The 21,169-nt window shown below is 37.8% G+C and overlaps 1 protein-coding gene and 1 pseudogene across 1 annotated transcript; both read right to left on the bottom strand.

The window, feature by feature from the left end:
• Positions 1-157: 157 nt before the first annotated feature.
• LOC114107660 (olfactory receptor 7E178-like) lies at positions 158-8,944 on the bottom strand. Its single transcript, XM_071601308.1, has 2 exons — positions 8,723-8,944; positions 158-1,084 (listed from the first exon to the last, which is right to left on the bottom strand). Exons 1-2 carry the CDS (start codon positions 8,942-8,944, stop codon positions 158-160), a joined length of 1,149 nt encoding a protein of 382 aa, XP_071457409.1.
• A 5,056-nt stretch (positions 8,945-14,000) lies between these two features.
• LOC114107661 (olfactory receptor 7E178-like) lies at positions 14,001-16,294 on the bottom strand (annotated as a pseudogene).
• Positions 16,295-21,169: the final 4,875 nt, after the last annotated feature.

Below are 21,169 nucleotides of genomic sequence, written 5' to 3'. Positions count from 1 at the left end.
AAGAATGACAGCCATCAATTTGTTATTAAATATCTTGATATATAAAATTCAATAAATTACAAAAATATTATTAATAATGCAGTATTTACAGATTTATTTGCTTCATTTTATTGCATTTTCCTAACTACTTATCTAATGGAGGTCAAAATTCCTGAGATTAGACTGTTCTATTGTGGAGCCGCCTTAGGGCATTTTTAATGTCTTTGTTCCTCAGGCTGTAGATAAAGGGGTTCAGCATGGGGGTGACCACACTGTATATCACTGAAGACACCACATCTTTCTTGGGTGAGGATGACACAGCTGAACCAAGGTATGCTCCAATGCCTGTTCCATAAAATAAGCAAACAACTGACAGGTGAGACCCACAGGCAGAGAAGGCTTTGTACTTCCCACTCAAGGATGGGATCTTCAAAATGGAGGAAACAATTTCATAGTAAGATAAAAGGATCCCTAAGACTGGGAGAAAACCATAGATGGCACCAATAAAATACTTGATCATGTTACCAGAGAAGTTGTTGTAACAGGAAAGACTAAGGACTTGAGTAGGGTCACAGAAGAAATTAGAAATTTCCACCTCTGTGAAGCTGGTAAACTCTAATGCAATCAGAATATGAAGCTGGGATTCAAAAAGAGCAAACAACAAAGACACCAAAACTAAGAATCCACACAGATGAAAGTTCATAATGACTGGATAATGCAGGGGGTGAGAGATTGCCATGAAGCGGTCATAGGCCATTACAGTCAGAAGCAGATCATCCATGCATGCAAATATGACAAAAAGAGACATCTGTGTCAGGCAGCCCACATAGGAGATGACTCTGCTGTGAGTCTGAATGTCTGTGAGCATCTTTGGGACAGTGGTGGAGATGAAGCAGATGTCAGCCAAGGACAGGTTGGAGAGGAAGAAGTACATGGGGGTGTGGAGGTGGGAGTCAGAGATGACAGCCAGCATGACAAGCAGGTTCCCAAGCACTGTGACCAGGTACATGGACAGAAACAGTCCAAAGAGGATGGGCTGCAGGTCCGGATCATCTGAGAAACCACAAAGATGAAATTCTGATATGATTGTTAGATTTTTTTTCTTCTATATTATTTGTACACCTTTTGAAATAAATGGGAAAAAAGAAACATATAAACAGGCACCCAAAGTTCTGTATGTATTTTGAACTCATATATTCACATATTACGTATTCACACTTCTGGATTATACCCTTCAGCAGTATTTCTCATTGTGATAAACCCAACCATATCGGAACTCTCGTACTATTGGTTTCTCTGTTTTCCTGCTCCTTTTACATACATCTGCTTTACAGACACTCAACAATGTTATAAGACCAATAATATAAGCCAGATGTTGTGGTGCAGACCTGTAATTCCAGTGACTCAGGAGGCCGAGATAAATTCAAGGGCAGCCTCAGCAATTTGGCAAGGCTTTAAGCAACTTTGTGAGACCTTGTCTTAAAATTAAAAAATAAAAATAAAAATGACTATTGATGTGATATAGTGGGCAAGCACCCTGGTTTCAATCTCCAGTACCACACACACACACAACAACAACAAAAAAAGACCCATAACTTTACACACAAGCTCCCAATCACAGTAAAAGACAGCCTGGATAATGAAAAATGTCATTTATTCTCTGTTTCTTTTAAGAAAGAAATAAACAATAAGCAATAGCCTTTTCACTTTCTGAAGAAATAATCAATAAAAAATAATTTAAGAGGCACTCAAATGTATCTATTTTTATCTAAAACCATAGCATGATACTCCTATACATAGAATATTTAGAAAACATTTACAAGACGTATGACTGTAGATATTGATATGAAATTAAACTTGATAGCTCATAATCAAAATTGTGTTATGGGCCAATTTCCTCCCAGAGACTTCTCATTAATCTTGGATTTCTGATTTCCCTCCTTTTTGCAAGTAAATATCCACTCAAATGTAGTTTGCATTTTATGAATACTTATTTGTAATTCCTATTCTTGGATTTGATGAACTTCAAATTTTTATAAACATTTTTAGAAAATACACAAATGTATAACATCCCTGACAGCAAATACAGAATTACTGCACACTGCACTGGTCATTGGTCAAAGCAAAATGAAATGTTGAGAATCTTTTTGAACCATTTTCCTCAACACCGGTTCACTTGCACCCCTCTATCAATGCAGCACCACATCTGTGGTAAGGACAGATATGTGGGACTTTTCTTTCTAGATTCTCTATTCTTTAGTGAGCTGGCAACGCTCTTTCACTGTTTCTCTGATCACAAAGTGAATCCTTTTCAGGGAGGACTTTGACCCCAGGCAAAGCTCCAAACTCTAGATTTCATTATCAAACTTAATTCCCTGGGTTTTGATCAGATAGACATATTCATGACAATTCTTCCTGAAACATGGATTGCAGTTCATTTACTTCAACAACCTGAAGGAAACTCACATTCATTATTTCATCACCTTTCACTATGATATAGTTTGGAAACAAGGCAAAGGAGAAAAATGCCCAAAATAATGTAAGCACATCTGACAATTTTCTCATTTATAACATGGTGACAATATTTTCCCATTTTATATACTTTATAATCTTTTTAACAAACCATTTTAAATCCCTGGGTCTAGGAGTGTCACTCAATTGTAGATAACTTGTCTGCCATGTAAGCCGTGGCTTTTAATCTCTGATTTTTTTCTTATATTTACCAAATATTAACAACATACAGGGCATCCTTTATCTGTTTAATCCTTTCTTGATGCAGTTGCCTCAATTACAACTCAACTCAGAAGACAAGGCCTAGGCTAAGAGAGTCCGTACCCTGTTCTTTATCACAGCAATGGAAATTTAGCCCCCAGGGCTCAAAACTGAATTCTCCACCTCTGGGTGACATGCACCCCTTCTGCTCATTGTTCCCAACAATCCAAAAGAGAGCAGAGGTACAGAGGTCTTAGCTACAGTTCCACCCCAGGTGCACTTTAAAACTCTTTCTAGACTACTGAGTAGTAATGAAATCAAGACCTGAACTTCAGACTGCTTTTGAGATCAGGTTGATGTCAAGAATGAGGAACGTGTGTACAGCTGCATGGATATCCTGGGGTGGTGAGAGAGGATTTATACTGAATGAGTGTCTGTCTTCTCTTTCTCTGAATTCACCCTGTGATTTCAGACATTCTTCCTATAATTGTAGCACCAGATGCCAACCACTGATCTGTCCTGTGCTCCACCAAAAACCTCCAAACTGAAGTGCACAGTGAATGAGGGTCTCATCCTGGAGTGACAGGGAAGGGGAATGTTCACAGGGGACAAGGCCACCTGGCAGGACAAGGCCTGACAAGGCCATCCTGCCTAACCTGCTCAAATGCTCTGTCTCTAATCAAACCTCAATTCAAACAGAACTTCAGATTTTCAACCTAAAATCCTATCACAAATTACATAAAATATTGTGCTTCTTTCTTTCCTGAAAAATAAAAGTAATGTGGCACTTTTGACATTGGGAAAACTATGGGAAACAATGTTTCATACAGTTCATACTCCATCATAAATTGATACAATCTATATAGAATGCAAAGACAGAGTCTGGAGCTCAGAAATATACCAATAATAAGACAGACAGAGTACAGGCAGAAGTCAGGAGAAGGGGGAAGGGAGGAATTAATGGAGGAAGGGAAGATTGACATTGATCAAATTATGCAATATACATGTATGAATATGCCACAATGAAACCCACTACTCTGTGTCATTAATATATGCCAATAAAATATTTAAAAAAATAAATTTTGATCAGATAGACATGTATTTGAATCCTGGATATTATTTTTTTTTCCAATTCTGCCAGAGGGGTTAATTAGTTAAGAAGATGTTATCATTTAAAAACACTCAGCATGTATAAAATGCCCACACCCATGACTGGCACACAACAGTGCTTAATTATTATTAAACAAAAAGGTGAATTTCAGTAGTAAATTTAATAAAGATAAAAATTTGTAAAAGTCAATTAATATTGGCTCATGATATGATGGACACTATCCTCATCCTCATCAACACCTTCATAAATGTCTTGGAGAGCTTAGGAAAGAGTTCAGTGGACCTACTTTTCTGTTATGGTCTGAGAGCTGTCCATGGGAAGTAGAACCAGGGTGGGAGGAAAGCAAGACTCTAAATGAGATTTCTAGGGGCAACAACCACCAAGATCATAAACTTCACAATCCTTGTAACTGAAATTTGACCCATTCTTTTTCTCTCATCTGATTTCCCAAAATGCATGTCTGTCTTGGTGATGAGGAAACAATGCTTCATACAGTTCATACTCCGTCATTCACCTCCCTCAGCACTTACTGATTTGCACTGGGACTCTGGTGGGTCATGGCCAAGGAGTGAAGATCCAGAGCCCATCTGATGCCTGGTACTCATTGAAGCCTCAGGCTCTGCCCCAGGATTTCTATCCATGCAGTCTCAGATAGGAGCTTCCTGAATCAGACCAACTATGGAAGGAAGAGACACAGGGATGGAGCCCACTGGACTTGGAGCCATCAAACTGAAGGGCTGCAGGCACAGACTGATTGTTGACTGTTATATGGCCTTGGAAGCCCAATGCACAGAGCTCCTAATTAGCCAAATTGGTCCAGGTTACCATAAACTCTAAATGTCTCCTCATATCAATGGCAGCTGAGGAAGAGAAAAATCAGTATCCACAAAAGCTCTTGGGCTCTTCCCCCACACCAGAGGAAGCTCCTGGATATTATCATTTCTTTCATTATTTTTTTCCTTTTCCTTGTTCCATTTTTATGATGGTGAAATTTCATTCCCTCTAAAAATGGCAATTTTCCCCATTGCCAAAGACACAGATCAGCAGCATTAATCACACTCACACTGTGGTGCATCCATCACCAGCATCTGTAGCCAAACTGAAAATTTCTACACAACATAAAAATCTTGCCATTCCTCCCAGCCACAAAATTGGCTCCCAACATTCTCCCATCAAAAAGGATGACAAATTGAAGTCATTATGCAATAATGTGACTGAAAGGCAGGCTAGATTTCCAGGTTTATTTTTGTAGTTTTGTTGCCTATTCCACCCTACATTTAAACTGATTGCTTAGCTCTAGACAGTTCTGCTGTGAAGCCTCCTTGAGATACTTTTTATGTACTTGCTCCTCAGGCTGAAGATGAAGGGATTCAGGATATCGATGAGCAAATATAAATGACTAAGGCAATATCTCAGATATTTTGACAAAACTGAACCAAGGAACACTCCAATGATGGTTCCACATTATAAGCCAACAACTGATGAAAGAGTCTTACAGGACAGAAGCATTTATGTTTATCAGCTGATATGAGAGTCTCAGAATCAAGGAAACAATTTTTTTAGAAAGATAAAAGACTTCCTAAGATGCAAAAAAAAAAAAACATGGTACAAAAAAGAATACCTGACAATGTTATTAGAGAAAGTATCAGGTCAGGTGTGATTAAGGAGTTGAGAAGGATCACTGAAAAACATGGAAATTTCCACATCCATAAAGTAGGGAAATTATAATCAAACTGTGCATCTGGGAAACAAAAGGTTAACCATGTAAGACACCAAACTAAGAAATCACAGAAGTGAGGGTTCATGATGACTGGGAAATGCAGGGGAGACAGGTGGCTACAGTTCATAGGCCATGTTACTCAGAAGCATATCACATATGCTTTCAAAAACAAGAAAAAAAGCCATCTGTATAATACAACCCACAAAAGAGATTATTCAATTGTGGATTTGGATATTCACTGTCATCTTTAAGACCTTGGCAGACCCAGGACAGGTTGCAGAGGTGTTGGCAGGATAAGGAGTAGGAACATGGAGAATCCAAGGAGGGATGACTAAACATCTCAAACACCACAGGTGCCCAGGAGTAAGAATTTTGTGACATGTGTAAGATTCTCTGTTAATGCATTGTTTGACCATATTCTGGGAAAATAGAGAGTGTTGGATAAAAGAACAAATAAACAGCCACCACTCAGTATACATTTTGAATTTAGGTATTCAAAGGAAGGTATTCACATACCTTGTGGTACATACACCTCACAATACTTCTCAGTTGTGACTAAAAAAATCTTTTTAAAACCCTTGCATTATTATAATCTGTGTTATCTTCCATAAACTCCTACTTTAGAGATACTCAGCTGAGCATGCATAGAAGGCCAAGAACATTAGAGATAATGGTCATGTTCTCTTTGAAGAAAAACATAGAAAATAATAAATATGCTTTCCCTTTCAAGAAAAATCACTTTTATAAAGGGAAATTAAGAAGCTGCCCAATATAATTCATTTCATTCTGTGCTAGTGATACAAATCCTCTTTATTTAGGACTGCCTTATCTAAATTTTAAGTTAAGACTCATAGTTATGACCAGAAAGCATTGTGTTAAACCAAGAGATATTTTTATTAATCTTGGTTTCTCTAATTTCCCTCCTTTCTGGATGCAAGTGCTCAGACAAATAAGATTTATCTTAAAAATCACTTAATATATGATTAGAATTGTTGGTCACAGTAGACTTAAAATTTTGATAATATAATTTGGTCGACCCACATAATCAGACATCACTGACCATAAATGTGGAATTATTGTACACTTTGCCTGTCAATAATTAAGTCATCATGAGATTTGAAGAATATTTTTGAAGATTTTTATTTAGTACAGCCTTCCTTTTGATCAACCTATTAAATATCAGTAAAATATTTGTTTATAAGTTGTCTTCTAGTATTTTTCTCCATTTTGATTCTCCCTTTTGTATTAGCCTGGCAATACTTTTATTTTTTTCTGGTCATAAAGCCTCTTTTTTATGGTTGCAGATTTTGGCAACAGGGAACATGCCAAACCCCAAGTTTCGGTGCTAACTATATACCTAATTAATAGATTTTTTTTTGTCAATTCTTCCTGATACATGGACTAGAACTCTCTTGCCTCAGCTCCCTGAAGACAAACCCAGTTTATTATTTTGTCAGGCCACTCTGATTTGATAGAAAACAGATAAAAAAGAGAAAATTACAGGAAATATTATTAACACACCTGGGCAATTTCCTCATGTGTAAAATGGGTATAACAATTATTTACATTATATGATTGTTTTAAGAAATTTTATTGCGGGGCACAGTGGCATATGCCTGTAATCCAGTCTCAGGGGGCCGAGGCAAAAGGATCACAAATTCAAAGCCAGCCTCAACAAAAAGTGAGACCCTGTCTCTAAATGAAATACAAAATAGGCCTGGGGATGTGGCTCAGTGGTCAAGTACCTCTAGGTTCAATCCCTGGTATCAAAAAGAAAAATAAAAAAGAAATTTTGTTAATTTTATGGCCTTAATGGTACATTATAATTGTAAATAATAATCAGATTTATTGTGACATGGCTGTTAGAAAACTATCACCACAGAGTATAACTTGCTCAACCTCATTCCCCAGTACCTTCTCTTTCCTTTCCCTTCTCTTCCACCTTATCCTCTTCCTCTACTGTACTGGTCTCCTTTCTATTTTTTTCTAATTACCGAATTATAAACACATAAAAATGGGTTTCATTCGAGTATACTCATACATAAAAATCACATACTTTTGTTCTCCAGTGAATTATTCAAATAAAGAATCCCATCACTATGTAAAATGTTAATTTAATGATGAACAGATTTCAAATGACACTTCATCCTGGAGTGATGTGATTTCTAAAATGTACCTCAAATAAAATCACAAGTTTTGCCTAGCCTCATCTATTTGTGTTACCTTTTCTAGCTTTGTTTTCTAGAAATCACCTTTTTGTACATTTGAGAACCACATATTTATTTATATTTTCTATGGTATGCAATTTAAATGTACCATTTTAAGCCTTGTTAACTTCACAGTTCATTGGCATTAATTATATTCATGTTGTTAGAAAAGTATCACCAACACAAATTTCTAATAAATTTTGATCTTTCCTGATTGAACCTTCATACCCCATTACTGCCTCTCTCCAGTGCTGACAACAGCAATCTCACCATGAATGTTAGAAATTAAAGTTAATAAACTACAAAATATAAGTTGACCAAAGAGGCAAGATTTATAGGTATTGATGTCAAATTTTATTGTTATTCCAAACTAAACATTAAGTTGATGTCCCAGATATTAAGAACAGACAATTCTACAAAGAAGCCTCCTCACAGTGTTTTAAATTTCTCTGTTCCTCAGGCTGTAGTGAAGGCATTCAGCATGGGGGTGACAACTGTGTACAACACTGAGGCCTCTGAAACCTTTCTAGATGAATGTGACACAGCTGGACCAAGGTACACTCCAATGCTTGTTCCATAAAATAAGCAAACAACTGACAGGTGAGACCCACAGGTAGAGAAGGCTTTGTACATCCCACCTGACGATGGTATTCTCAGAATGGAGGAAATTATTTTATAGTAAGGGTAAAAGATCCCTAAGATGGGAAAAGGCCAAAGATGGCACTGACAAAGTACACAACTAGGTTATTGGTGAAGGGGTCAGAACAGGAAAGTCTGAGTACTTCAGAAGGAACACAAAAGAAATGGTAAGTTTCCACATCCTTGAAGGTGGTAACCTGTAATGCAATCAAATTGTGCAGCTGGGATTCCAAAAAGCCAACAAAAAAAAGTCACTGAAACTAATAAGTCACAGAGGCAAGTGTTCATAATGACTGGATAATGCAGGGGGTAACAGATGGCCATCATGGTCAGAAGCAGATCATCCATACATACAAATATGATAAAAAGAGACATCTGTGTCAGGCAGCCCACATAGGAGATGGCTCTGCTGTGAGTTTGAATATTCTTGAGCATCTTTGGGACAGTGGTGGAGATGAAACCAATGTCAGCCAAGGACAGGTTTGAGAGGAAGAAGTACATGGGGGTGTGGAGGTGGGAGTCAGAGCTGATGGCCAGGATGATGAGCAGGTTCCCAAGCACCACAACCAGGTACATGGACAGGAACAGTCCAAAGAAGAGGGGCTGTCAGTCTGGGTCCTCTGAGAGTCCCAGGAGATGGAATTCAGAGACACTTGTGAGATATGTGGTTCTGAATTTATTGGACAGCTTTTGCAAAAGAAAATAGGATGAGAGAAAGAAATACAGAAGGCCCCAAGCACTCTGTCCACATTTGAATTCAAATATTCCTAAGGAAAGTGTTTACACTTGATTCCCAGATATTTTCAACATTTTCAACAACATTTCTCAGTAGCCCAATCTTCATACATTCTTTCATTATTGTTCTCTGTGTTATTCACTCTTTTCTACACACTTTACACTCAATTTAGAGAGATTGAAGTCCAAGACTGTGGAGAGAATACATTCATGATCACTGTACAATGCAGCCTACGCTTTAAGGAAATAATGGGGAAAAACATCCTTCCTTATAAAGAAAAGTAATTTTAATAAGAGGAAATTAGAAACAGTCCACTATACCTTGTTTTGTATTAAGAACTTGGGACAAATCCCTTAGACTTATAAAACTTAAGAAATTGTACCTCCTATATCAAGAAAACACCAGCTGTGACAAATCAGAAATGAAAGAGATATTTTTCCCAAATACACAGCATATAATCTGTAGAGTCAAAAATAAAATGGCCAATCCAGAAACAGGAAAATAGTACCTTCGGGTCAATGGATGTTTTAGTTGAGGGGCATAAAGAACACCTCTTATCATCAGTAATAATAATAATAACATCTAAATTATATTTTGCCCTAATTTTGAACATGCATCACATGTTAGTCATACACAGAGCACCTATTTTCTGTTTCATCCTGACTCACTGCAGTTGTCTCAGCTAGAAATCAACTTAGATCACAATGCTGAATCTCAGACATAAACAGCCTGCCCATGTCACAGTAAGGATAAGTGAAGTGTGGCCCACTCAACATTTGTAGTGTTTCACATATGACAAAGTTTTCAGCAGAGGTCCTAACCATGGGTACATCTCAGGAATATTTTTAAACTCTTTTCAGTTCCATGAGTAAGAATGAGATCAAGAGCTGACCTTAGGTTTCCTTTTGAGATTGAGAGATTTACAAGCATGGAGGACCATGTGATCAGGGGCATTAATACTCCTGAGTGGGTGCAAGAGCATGACCTGTACTGAATGAGATCTCTCCTGTGACCTGCGGTTGTTCTTCCATAGTGGATGCAGCAGATACCACCCTGTATCCTGCCCAGTGATCACCAGGAATCCCACAAGGAAGAGCACAGTGAAAAATGTTTCCCTATTAGAATAATTGAGAAGTGAAATGTTTGATTGGCTTGTTGATAGTACAGCCAGCCAGGATTCTCCTCCATGATGCCCTGTGTCCATACTCGCACAGCCCAATGCAAACAAGGCTTTACTCTTTGCTACCTAACAAATGAGTAAAAGTTGCATAAGGATAATTCACTTTTTCACTTTCTGTGAAAATGGGCATACATAACTAAAATTAGATTATGCACAAGAAATGAAACATATCACGTAGAAGTGTCACTCAGCACCTGCAACTTGGAAGCCTTCTTTATGGGTTCATGATGCTAAGGCTACTGTCATTCTCCTCATCCTGATCATCACCATCATGGATCTTTGCCACAGTCTGACTGGGCACAAATGCCGCAGTCTGGCTGGGCACAAAATCACGAGCCACCACACAGCTTGTAGATTCAAAACAACAACTCTTTATTCCCGAACTCACACCAGCCGTCTACAAACACGTTCTGGGGAAATCCACGTTCTCTGCCCAAATCCACCTCCACTGGGCTTCTATCTCCCCCCCCAAAAAAATACTGTCTGAATCCCGTGAGAACTCAAGGGGAACTCAGGCAGCAGGATACGCCCTATTCCCAGCAGGAATAATCTTAAACCTGGAACACCCTAAAACCGATTATCCTAAACCGGGAACACCCTAATCCTGGATCCGCCCTGGTCCTTGAGCAAGGTCAACTAACTGCAATGTCACTGCAAAATGTCCTATTTCCATGAGTCCTTCCACTAAGCAACATGGGGTATGCTGGCAAGGAAATTGTCATACCTACTTGGCTAATGGCTCCCAGCATCTCCCCCCTTCTGATTAATTAAACAACAAGCAATGTGGTTTAAGGACCGTGCCTGGTAGGTTGTCCAATTCAACATATGGTTCTTACCCGTCATGGGAAAAACTGACCTTTAGGCATCAGCCTCCTGTCTTAGGTTGATACCACTGCAATTGGATCATACCCGTCACTGACTACCGGTCCAGCATAGAGCCATACTTGTGAATAGGTCTATGCACCAGTGGAGGGGTGAGGTATTTTGCCTCACCTCTGTTGGCCCCCAAAATTGGCCTTGGTGCCAGTGGGGGAGTGAGGTTAATGTGGCTTAAGGACCGTACCTGGTAGGTTGTCCAATTCAACATATGGTTCTTACCCGTCATCGGAAAACTGACCTTTAGGCGTCAGCCTCCTGTCTTAGGTTGATACCACTGCAATTGGATCATACCCGTCACTGACTACCGGTCCAGCATATAGCCATTGGCCCCCAAATTTTAGACCATCACTAGAAGAAGGGAGGAGGATACAGAAATGCCACAACACCAAGCCAATTGACGGCTCCTTGGGAAAAATTGCATCACTACCACAATTAACATGGGGTGCGCTGGCAGATCTTCATAGTACTTAGGAGACACTTTAGAAGGACCCATTTGTGCTGTTATGGGCATGATTTCAGTGGGAAGAAGAACTCAATGGGTAGAGTGAACAAGATTTGAATAAGATTTCTGACACTCCACTGTTTTATTGGTTCTTTTTAGTTATACATGACAGTAGAATCTATCTTGGCATAATTATACAAGCATGGAATATATCTTCTTCATTTTCAGATCATAGGACCTATTCTTCCCCTACATTTTTCCCACCTCATACTCCCTTCCCTCTATTGATCTTTCTGCCATTTACCCATAGTTATTACTATTTTAATTAATTTCTTGTGGATGTACACAATGGTGAGATTCACTGTCATGTAAACTTCACAATCCACATCATTGAAACTTTACATATTTGTGTCCTTCCAGCTGGCTACTAAACTGTGTTGTTTGTATTCATGATAAGAAAATAATACTTCCAACAGTCCTTCCAAGATCCTAAGGTTTCCTCTGCACTACTATATTACATTATTTCTCTGCTGGACCATAACAAAGAATTGCAGATCCCAATACCCAACCATCCCAGGTGCCTGATAAAGGCTCAGGCCCCATCTGCAGGATTCATATGAAGATCATGTCAGATAGAAGCTTCCAAAGCAGATGACCATAGGAGGAGGCCCATCAATGCAGCTCACAGAACAGATGCTATTAAGCTGAAGGACTGGCTGAAGACATAAGGCTACTTGAAATGCCTTAACTGATGCACAGTATTTATTGTAAGGGAGGGACATAATTTGATATGTTAGTTTATTATCACAACAAGCCTTTAAAAATTCTTGCTCCTCTCTCCATGTAATTCACATATAATATGCAGATGGAAGATATTTGTTTGATTTTAAACAATTGATGTACATTTATTTTATTATTAAAAACCTATATCTGTTGTCCAAACAAAAATGTGGGTCATTATCAACTACATCCTCTTATTTTGAAATTCTATTATTGAAATATCTCAGCAATCTGTTTATAAATAATGTTCCCATGATAAACCACCAAGACATTTCATCCAGTATTATGAATAATATTTCTACTCAGATCCAATTGGAGGGAGAATGGCCTGAAATGGGGTGAGGAAAATAACATTTTTCTCCCATATCATTTATTTGACCATATGCATAATATGTGGAAAATTCTCCACCTCTCTATGCTCATACTGCTTAATAGAAATGGAGACAACACCCATCTCCATGCCAGGTGTGATACCTAAAGGAACATTGAAACTTAGTAAATGTTGGGTCACCCTGACATTTTCAATTTAAGAATCCCATGACCATGGAAAAAATTAGTCTAATGGGTAATAAAATTTCAAATGGCATTGCACTCTGGAGTGCTGTGGATCTTAAATGTGCTTTAGCTCCCTTCATAGTGTTTGTTTATGCCCCAAAATTTGTTTTTTTCTTTTCCAATCATGATAATCTCAGACATGGTCTTGGAATTAAAACAATGCTGCAGGTGTTGTCCAATGGAATACAGGCCAGTATTTCCATGACATAGACAAAAATGTACCAAAATAACTTGCCTCTGGTTCTACAAGACATTCCTAAGAGGTATGAAATGGCAGGCAGAAAAAGCAGAATGTGTTGAAGATACAGTGATTATGGACATTTTTATGACCCAGGGAATTATCTCTTCAATGTTTAAAACAGATTTTTACTTTTTATGCCTCTGTGCCTTTGTGTACGTTTTGTGGAATCAAAAATGAAAGAGGATTAATCATGCCTCTTCAAATACACAGCATTTACTTGCAGAAGGATAGAAATAAAAGGGCCCATTATAGACATTAAAAAAATGCTGACTTGAGGTCAGAAGATATTTTAGTTGTTATGTTTCCCCTCTTACAGTTTCCACTACCTCCCTGAATAACTCTCACCTATGAATCCATCCATGAATCACTCCACAGAGGAGATTAGAGCTCTCGGGGACTAACCATTTCTCACCCAGCATTTCTCACCCAGCATCTGAGCACTCCTGTGCTGGCACCAAGCCCTCAATGCATGAGTCTTTGGGGGACATTCCAGGTCCAAACTACACCAACCCCCAGCACGTGTTCACACCCAAGGTTCACCACCAGACGTTCACGTGCAAGGTCCACACACATATGTTCACATCTAAGGTCCACATAACTACACATTGTTTCTCAGGTTTCAAAATCCCACTTGAAATTCCCCATTTATCCCTCCAACAAATAATGACTATCATCAATCTGCTGTTAAACGTCTTGATATATAAAATACAATAAGATACAAAAATAGTGTTACTAATAATGCAGTATTTACAGATTTATTTGCTTCATCTTATTGCATTTTCCTAACTACTTATCAAATGGAGGCCAAAAGTCCTGAGATTAGTCTGTTCTACTGTGGAGCCGCCTTAGGGTACTTTTAATGTCCTCATTCCTCAGGCTGTAGATGAAGGGGTTCAGCATGGGGGTGACCACACTGTACATCACTGAAGACACCACGTCTTTCTTGGGGGAGGATGACTCAGCTGAACCAAGGTACACTCCAATTCCTGTTCCATAAAATAAGCAAACAACTGACAGGTGAGACCCACAAATGGAGAAGGCTTTGTACTTCCCGCCCAAGGATAGGATCCTCAGAATGGAGGAAACTATTTTATAGTAAGAGAAAAGGATCCCTGATACTGGGAAAAAAACAGAGATGGCACCAATAAAATACTTGATAATGAGACCAAAGAAACTGTCAGAACAGGAAAGACTCAGAACTTGAGCAGGGTCACAGAAGAAATTAGAAATCTCCACCTCTGTGAAGCTGGTAAACTCTAATGCAATCAGAATGTGAATCTGGGATACAAAAATGCTAAACAACAAAGACATAAAAACTAAGAAGCCGCAGAGGTGAGGATTCATGATGACTAAGTAATGCAGGGGGTGACAAATGGCCACAAAATAAATGGTCATAGGCCATCACAGTCAGAAGCATACCATTCATACATCCAAAAATGATAAAAAAGAACATCTGTGTCAGGCAATCCACATAGGAGATGGCTCTACTGTGAGTTATAATGTTCACAATCATTCTTGGGACTGTGGTGGAAATGAAAAATATGTCAGTCAAAGACAGGTTGGAGAGGAAGAAGTACATGGGTGAGTGAAGGTGGGAGTCAGAGCTGACCACCAGGATGATGAGCAGGTTCCCAAGAATAGTGACCAGGTACATGAACAACAACAGTCCAAAGAGGATTGGTTGCTGGTCTGGATCCTCTGAGAATCCCAGGAGTTGGAATTCTAAGATGGCTGTTATATTTAGTGCATCTATAATGCTGGGACACCTTTGAGAGAAAACAAATTGGGAAAAAGGAAACAAATGAGCAGCATCCATCACTCCATAGGTACATTTAACTGAATCCTTTATCATTAGAGCATTCAGACTGAGATCTGTACACCTTCACCAGCCTTTCACAGTCTGATCAAATCCTCTTGGAACTTTCTTTGTATCATTCATCCCTTCTGTGCATACACATTTTTTTTGCCATACTAGAAAGAAAACCCAGGGTCTCACACTGGGCAAACACTCTACTAAACTGTATATCCATCCACATTTATTTTACTTTGAGACAGACAGGGTCTCCCTAAAGTTGCCCAGACTGGCCTTGAAATAGATCTCTTGCCTCAGCAAGCCTAGTAGTGGGTATTACAGTCATGAATCTCTGCACCCAACCTACATACCTGATTTAGAGACACTCAAATGAACAATGTTAGAAAACCAAGAACACTCCACATAGCAAGATAATGACCACAGTAAAATGCAGTCTACTCTCCAGAAAAAAATATATTATAAGAAACATTGCTTCCTCTTTGAGAAAAAAAAAAACACTTTATTAAAGGAAATTAAGAGGCAGTCTATTATACATTACCATATACTAAGACAATGGTACAAATCCCTTTTATGAATAATATTTATAAACACCCATAAGAGCTAGAACTGCATGATCTGAATATTAAATTAAAGAATAAAATTCATAATCAGAACATATTCCTAGGGACCAGTTTTCTTCTGGGATTTTATCACTTCTAGGTTTTCTTATTTGCCTCCATGGATTTATGACCTTGGTCATACACTGTTTATCTTTTGAAAAGCAATCAATACGTTTCTCTTATCCTTGGTCTAGATAGACTCAAATATTAAGAAATATGGTTTGATATCTGTACATAATCATTGATGTCATAGACCAAAATCATAGCATTAGTGCACATAGTGCCTGTCGGTGATTTAAAAATAATGAAATATTACAAAACAGTTTTGATTTTTTTTTTTAATTTTTTACAAGTTTATTTATATTAGCCCCATACCTATCTGGTGAGGAAAAACCATCCCTTGCAGGATTTTTTAATGATTTTGTTAGTGTCTAATATTTATACATAACACCTGAGTTTGTTTTTGTTTTGTTTTTTTAATACTGGGGATTGAACTCAGGGGCACTCAACCACTGAGCCATACCCCCAGCCCTATTTTGTATTTAATTTAGAGACAGGGTCTCACTGAGTTGCTTAGCACCTAGCCCTTGCTGAGGCTGGCTTTGAACTCACAATACTCCTGCCTCGGCCTCCCAAGCCTCTGGATTACAGGCATGTTCCATCATGCCTGGAATTAAGTTCACTATGACATCATCATGCATGCACCGAATTTAATTTCCTCTTTGGTTTTTCATAGAATAATCTATGATAACATGCTCCCATCCAGCACTATTTTTCTGATCATAATCACTCTCATTACACCAGTTATATGCCCCCAGAACCCAGTTTAAGTTCCAACCTTTTTTGATTATCATATAAATATTTACATCAGGGGCTGGGGTTGTGGCTCAGTGTAGAGTGCTTGCCCAGCATGCATGAGATACTGGCTTAGATCCTCAGCACCACATATAAGTAAATAAATAAAGTCCATTGACAACTAAAAAATCTAAAAAAAAAAAAAAAAAAAAACCTTTAAAACTTTCACATCAATATCTCTGGTATATGAATTATAATTAGTTCTGCTCTGTGAAGAAAACTCAGGATTATGATTTTTGTCAGGTCTCACTATGATTTAATTGAGATAAGAGGCAAAAGAGAAAAGCACATGAACCATTGTGAACACACAAGAACAGATTCTTCATATGGACAAAGAAATAAAAAAATGACCTAATTTGCAACATTGTTGTAAGAAATTTTTAAATAAAATATATTGCTTAACTAGTGGCTTTCAATCTTGTGTATCAACATATTTACCTATGTAAATGTTAAAACATTCAGATAGCCTGGTGTCACACCAAACCCAATTTCATGAGAATATCTGACTGTCTTAAATTATAACTGGCATTAAGATTTAAGATATGGTGCAGTCTCATTACCTGTTATTACAATGAATAAAACAGAATATCAATTTGAAAATATAAATATTTGGTAATAATTGTTTCACAACTAAAATTATATCAAGATTTGAATTATTATCTTTTAAATTTGAGCTCTTGGTACCTCTCCATGATTCCTTTCTTCTGCATAGCTCTCCTCCAAACACAGCTACTATCATGAATTTGGTGGACAGATGCTGTTGTCAATGTTTCCATAACAATTGATTTATTTATTCATAAACAGTTTTCTGAGAAATATCCAAAAGGTAAATAAGTTCATCTAAGGAGTGCACAGCACAACTTCTCTTGTCCCTGAAATGTACTACTGGACATCAACATGTGCTTTTAAGTCTCCCTGTGAAGTACAAATACCTGTCTCCAAAGCTTTAAGTGATGTACAGCATGACCTGAGAGAGGGACATCATGTAACTTTTAAGTTTATTATTATAATACTACTTTCAAAATTATTATGTCTAGCTGGGCAGAGTAGCACATGCCTGTAATCCCAGCAAGTTGGGAGGCTGAAGTAGGAGGATGGAGAGTTCAGAGCCAGCCTCAGCAAACGTGAGGTGCTAAGCAACTCATTGAGACCCTGTCTCTAAATAAAATACAAAATAGGTCTGCAGATGTGGCTCAGTGGTTGAGTGCCCCTTAGTTCAATACCCAGTACCCCCCCAAAAAATTTTGTTGTCTATTTCACACAAGTGAAAATTATAATGAGTGTGTGGTGGATAGTTTTTTGACATCCACTGTGGATGAATGTTAATATTATTATTAATCACCTATATCTGTTGTCTCAGGAAAAAAAAATCATCATCATGTGTACCCACTGTTTTCCTAATATGCACTATCAAAATTACTCCTGAGACCCAGCTAAGAACAATTACTTCATCTGAAGTATCTATTCCAGAAAATTTATATTGTATTGGGAGTATTATCTACATTTTACTCTAGTAAAAGAGAAAATAGCCTACACTAGGAGTTACTAAATACACATTCTTGGCATGTATATTAACATGCTACATAAATAATACCTCTCTGTGCTCATACTACTTAATGGAAATAGGAAGAATAACACTCATGGTCACACCATGTATAGCTCGTAATATACATGTTTGCATCTTAATAAATACTTGATCATTGTGGGGTTTTTCTTAAGAAATCACTAAGAAAACAGTCTGTTCTCTGTTTACCTACTTGCTATATGCTGGTGAACACTATTGTCAAAGGACACTGGAACAATGGAATGATGTGGAAGTCTAACATGTGTCTCAGCCCAATAAAGGAGGTTTAATGTCACACCCATTAGTACATAGTTTGCTTTTTTTATGCCTATGAAAATCTCTGTTGTTTTTTAAAAAATAACTGAATGCTTTAGATGCTGTGAGGCATAAGTATAGGGCCCATGGGCCCATGACAAAGGCAAAAACAAGAGTTGTTACTCATATCTCTTGTTCTATGGCATGTTCCTAAGAAGGTGAAGGCAAAGACAGGAAAGCCTCAAGTGTGTTGAAGACACCCAGATTAAGGCCAGGATCTATGAACAAAGGAAGTTCTATCCAGTGTTTAAAATTTTTTTATGTCCTTTATAACAAATATGTTAAAGGCTCTAGGGAATCAGAAATAAGTCAATCCTCACCAAACATACATCACATAAGGACACAATTAAAATATAACATTACAGGAAAAGGCTGACTAACTTCAGGTCATAAGACATTTTATTTGAAGGAGTATATAGATTAACATTGCCATATTGCAATATTAATAATAACCAGCCAACTTTTATTTTCCCCTGTTTTATACATTCATCACATATTAATCACGTAAGTAATACCCATTTTCTTTTTAATCTCTACTTAATACATCTGTATCAACTAGAAATCTATTTGAATGACTATATTGATTTTCAGACATACTAACAACCTGAAGTATGTTCAAGAAATACTAAGTTGGAGCCAACAGCAGCAGTCAAAATGAAATTGTGAAACTCTTAGTTTGATGTGCTAATTTTTTTAATTATTTTCCAACCTTAAGAATATTTGAACATAATCCAGAGGCTGAACTGCAGGCACATAACAAATACATTAATAACTCTTTACAGTTTCCTGCATAGTAATGAAACAGCGATGTGACACTATGTCCATTTTTCAAATTGAGTGTTCTATGCATAAGAACAGGAGGATATGGACAGCTGCAAGGACATCCCAGAGTGGGGGAAGGAGGGAGGTCTGTGTAGAATTATTTTGTGTCTTCTTTGTCTTAGATCTCAGTCATCTTATCCATTCTACCTGAATTTGTGAAGCTAATGTCACACATTATTGTATCCCTATAACTAACAGAACTTCCAAAATGGGAGCAATAGTAAAGTCCCATCCTGAAGTACAAGAAACAGAAATGCATGGTTGGCTTGTGAGGGGACAACCTGTCAGCATTGTTGAACCCAGACACCCTGTGTCTCAAATCCACAGCTCAAGTCAAACATGGCTTCAGTTATTCTACCCAATCTAAACACCTAGCACAAATTTACATAAACAGCTGTGCTCCTTTGGTCTTTGTAAAAATAATGTAGTACTTATACCTTGGGAAGAACTTTGCAGATAAATTCAAACAATCTACATGGATCACATAGCTCAGCACTTGGCACTCAAAATTCTCCAATAAAGATTCATGAGGCTATGGATACTATCACAGTACTTAGGACACAGTTGAAAAGGGTGCATTTTTTTTTTTTTTTGCTATGGTGGATAACAGGGTATGGAAAGCAGAGTGTGAGAGGAAAGATTTCTCTTGCGAAAATCACATATGCAAACTCAGAGTACTCATAAGTAAAATTTTGCACATTATTCTTCTCCAATACAACTACCTGGATATTTTGACTTTCCTGATGAAGAGAAAACAATGCTTTGGGTAGTCCCTCCTCCATCCTTCAGTTCCTACACTTACTGATTTGCCCTGTGTCTCTGGTGGGTCATGATGAAGGACTGTGGTTCCAACACTCCTCCCTGCTTGGTAGTAAATGACATCCTCCTCAGGCTTTAGGATTGACATCAGCGCAGCCTCCTGATCCAAACCATGGATGGAAGAGACATAGGTATGGCATACATTAGACTGGAGCCATTGAGCTGAGGGACTAGAGGCACAAGCTGACATTGACTTTTATAGGACCTTGGAGACTCAATGCTCAAAGCTCATAATTAGTTAAATTGGCCCACTCTAAGGACTTCCTCATATTAATGGTGGAGGAAGAGGTGGAGAAAATGTCAAAAAGTGTTTGTAGTCCTTCCACTACTGAAAAATAATCTCCTGGGTATAATTAATTTCTTTAATTTCTGTTTAGGGATGAATTTTGCTTTTATTTACATTTTATTACAGTAAAATCAATATTTTGGGAAAAATGCAATTTCTTCCTTGCCAAGTGCACATTTATAGGCATTAATTACACTGACATTGCAGTAAACTACCATCACCATCCATCTCCAGAAAATTTTCACATTTGCAAATGGAGGATTTGTTTCCATTTTAAAAACTCCCCAAAACACCCTCCTCAGCAGTGGCTACTCCAGTATCCTATGATACCTGACAAGAAATTAAAGCCATGGAACTACAAAAATAATGTTACCAAGGAGACTAAATGGAGAGGACTAGGTGTTTAGCTTTGAATCATTTTACAATATATATTCCAGTTGGATGCCACAGGTCCTGGAGCCTCCCTAGGACACTTTTAATGTTCCTGATGCTTAGACCATAGATGAGGGGATTCAGGAGAGGAGTACATCAGTGAAGTAACCACAAACTTTCAAGAATAAAATGATATAGCTAGTCTGAAGTTCACTTCTATGCATGTTTTGAAAAATAAGCAGACAACTGACAGATGAGATCCACAGGTAGACAAGGCTTTGTCTACCCACAGGTGGATTCTCAGAATAGCGGAAATAATTTTACATTAAGAAACAGGATTCTTGAGATGAGGGGAGCCATAAATATAAACAATAAGATACTTTACAATATTACTAGAATAGGTGTCAGAACAGGTAAGATAAAGCATCTGAAACTAGAAAATTTCACACCCTTGAAGTCAGTAAATTGTAAGACAACCAAATTTTCAACTAATAATCCAAAAGGCTAATCAAAAAGACATAAAAATTAATAAGCCACAGAGGC

The sequence above is a fragment of the Marmota flaviventris genome, chromosome 1, assembly GCF_047511675.1.
Source record: "Marmota flaviventris isolate mMarFla1 chromosome 1, mMarFla1.hap1, whole genome shotgun sequence".
Lineage (NCBI taxonomy): Eukaryota > Metazoa > Chordata > Mammalia > Rodentia > Sciuridae > Marmota > Marmota flaviventris.
This window is presented reverse-complemented; position numbering and strand designations above follow the sequence as displayed.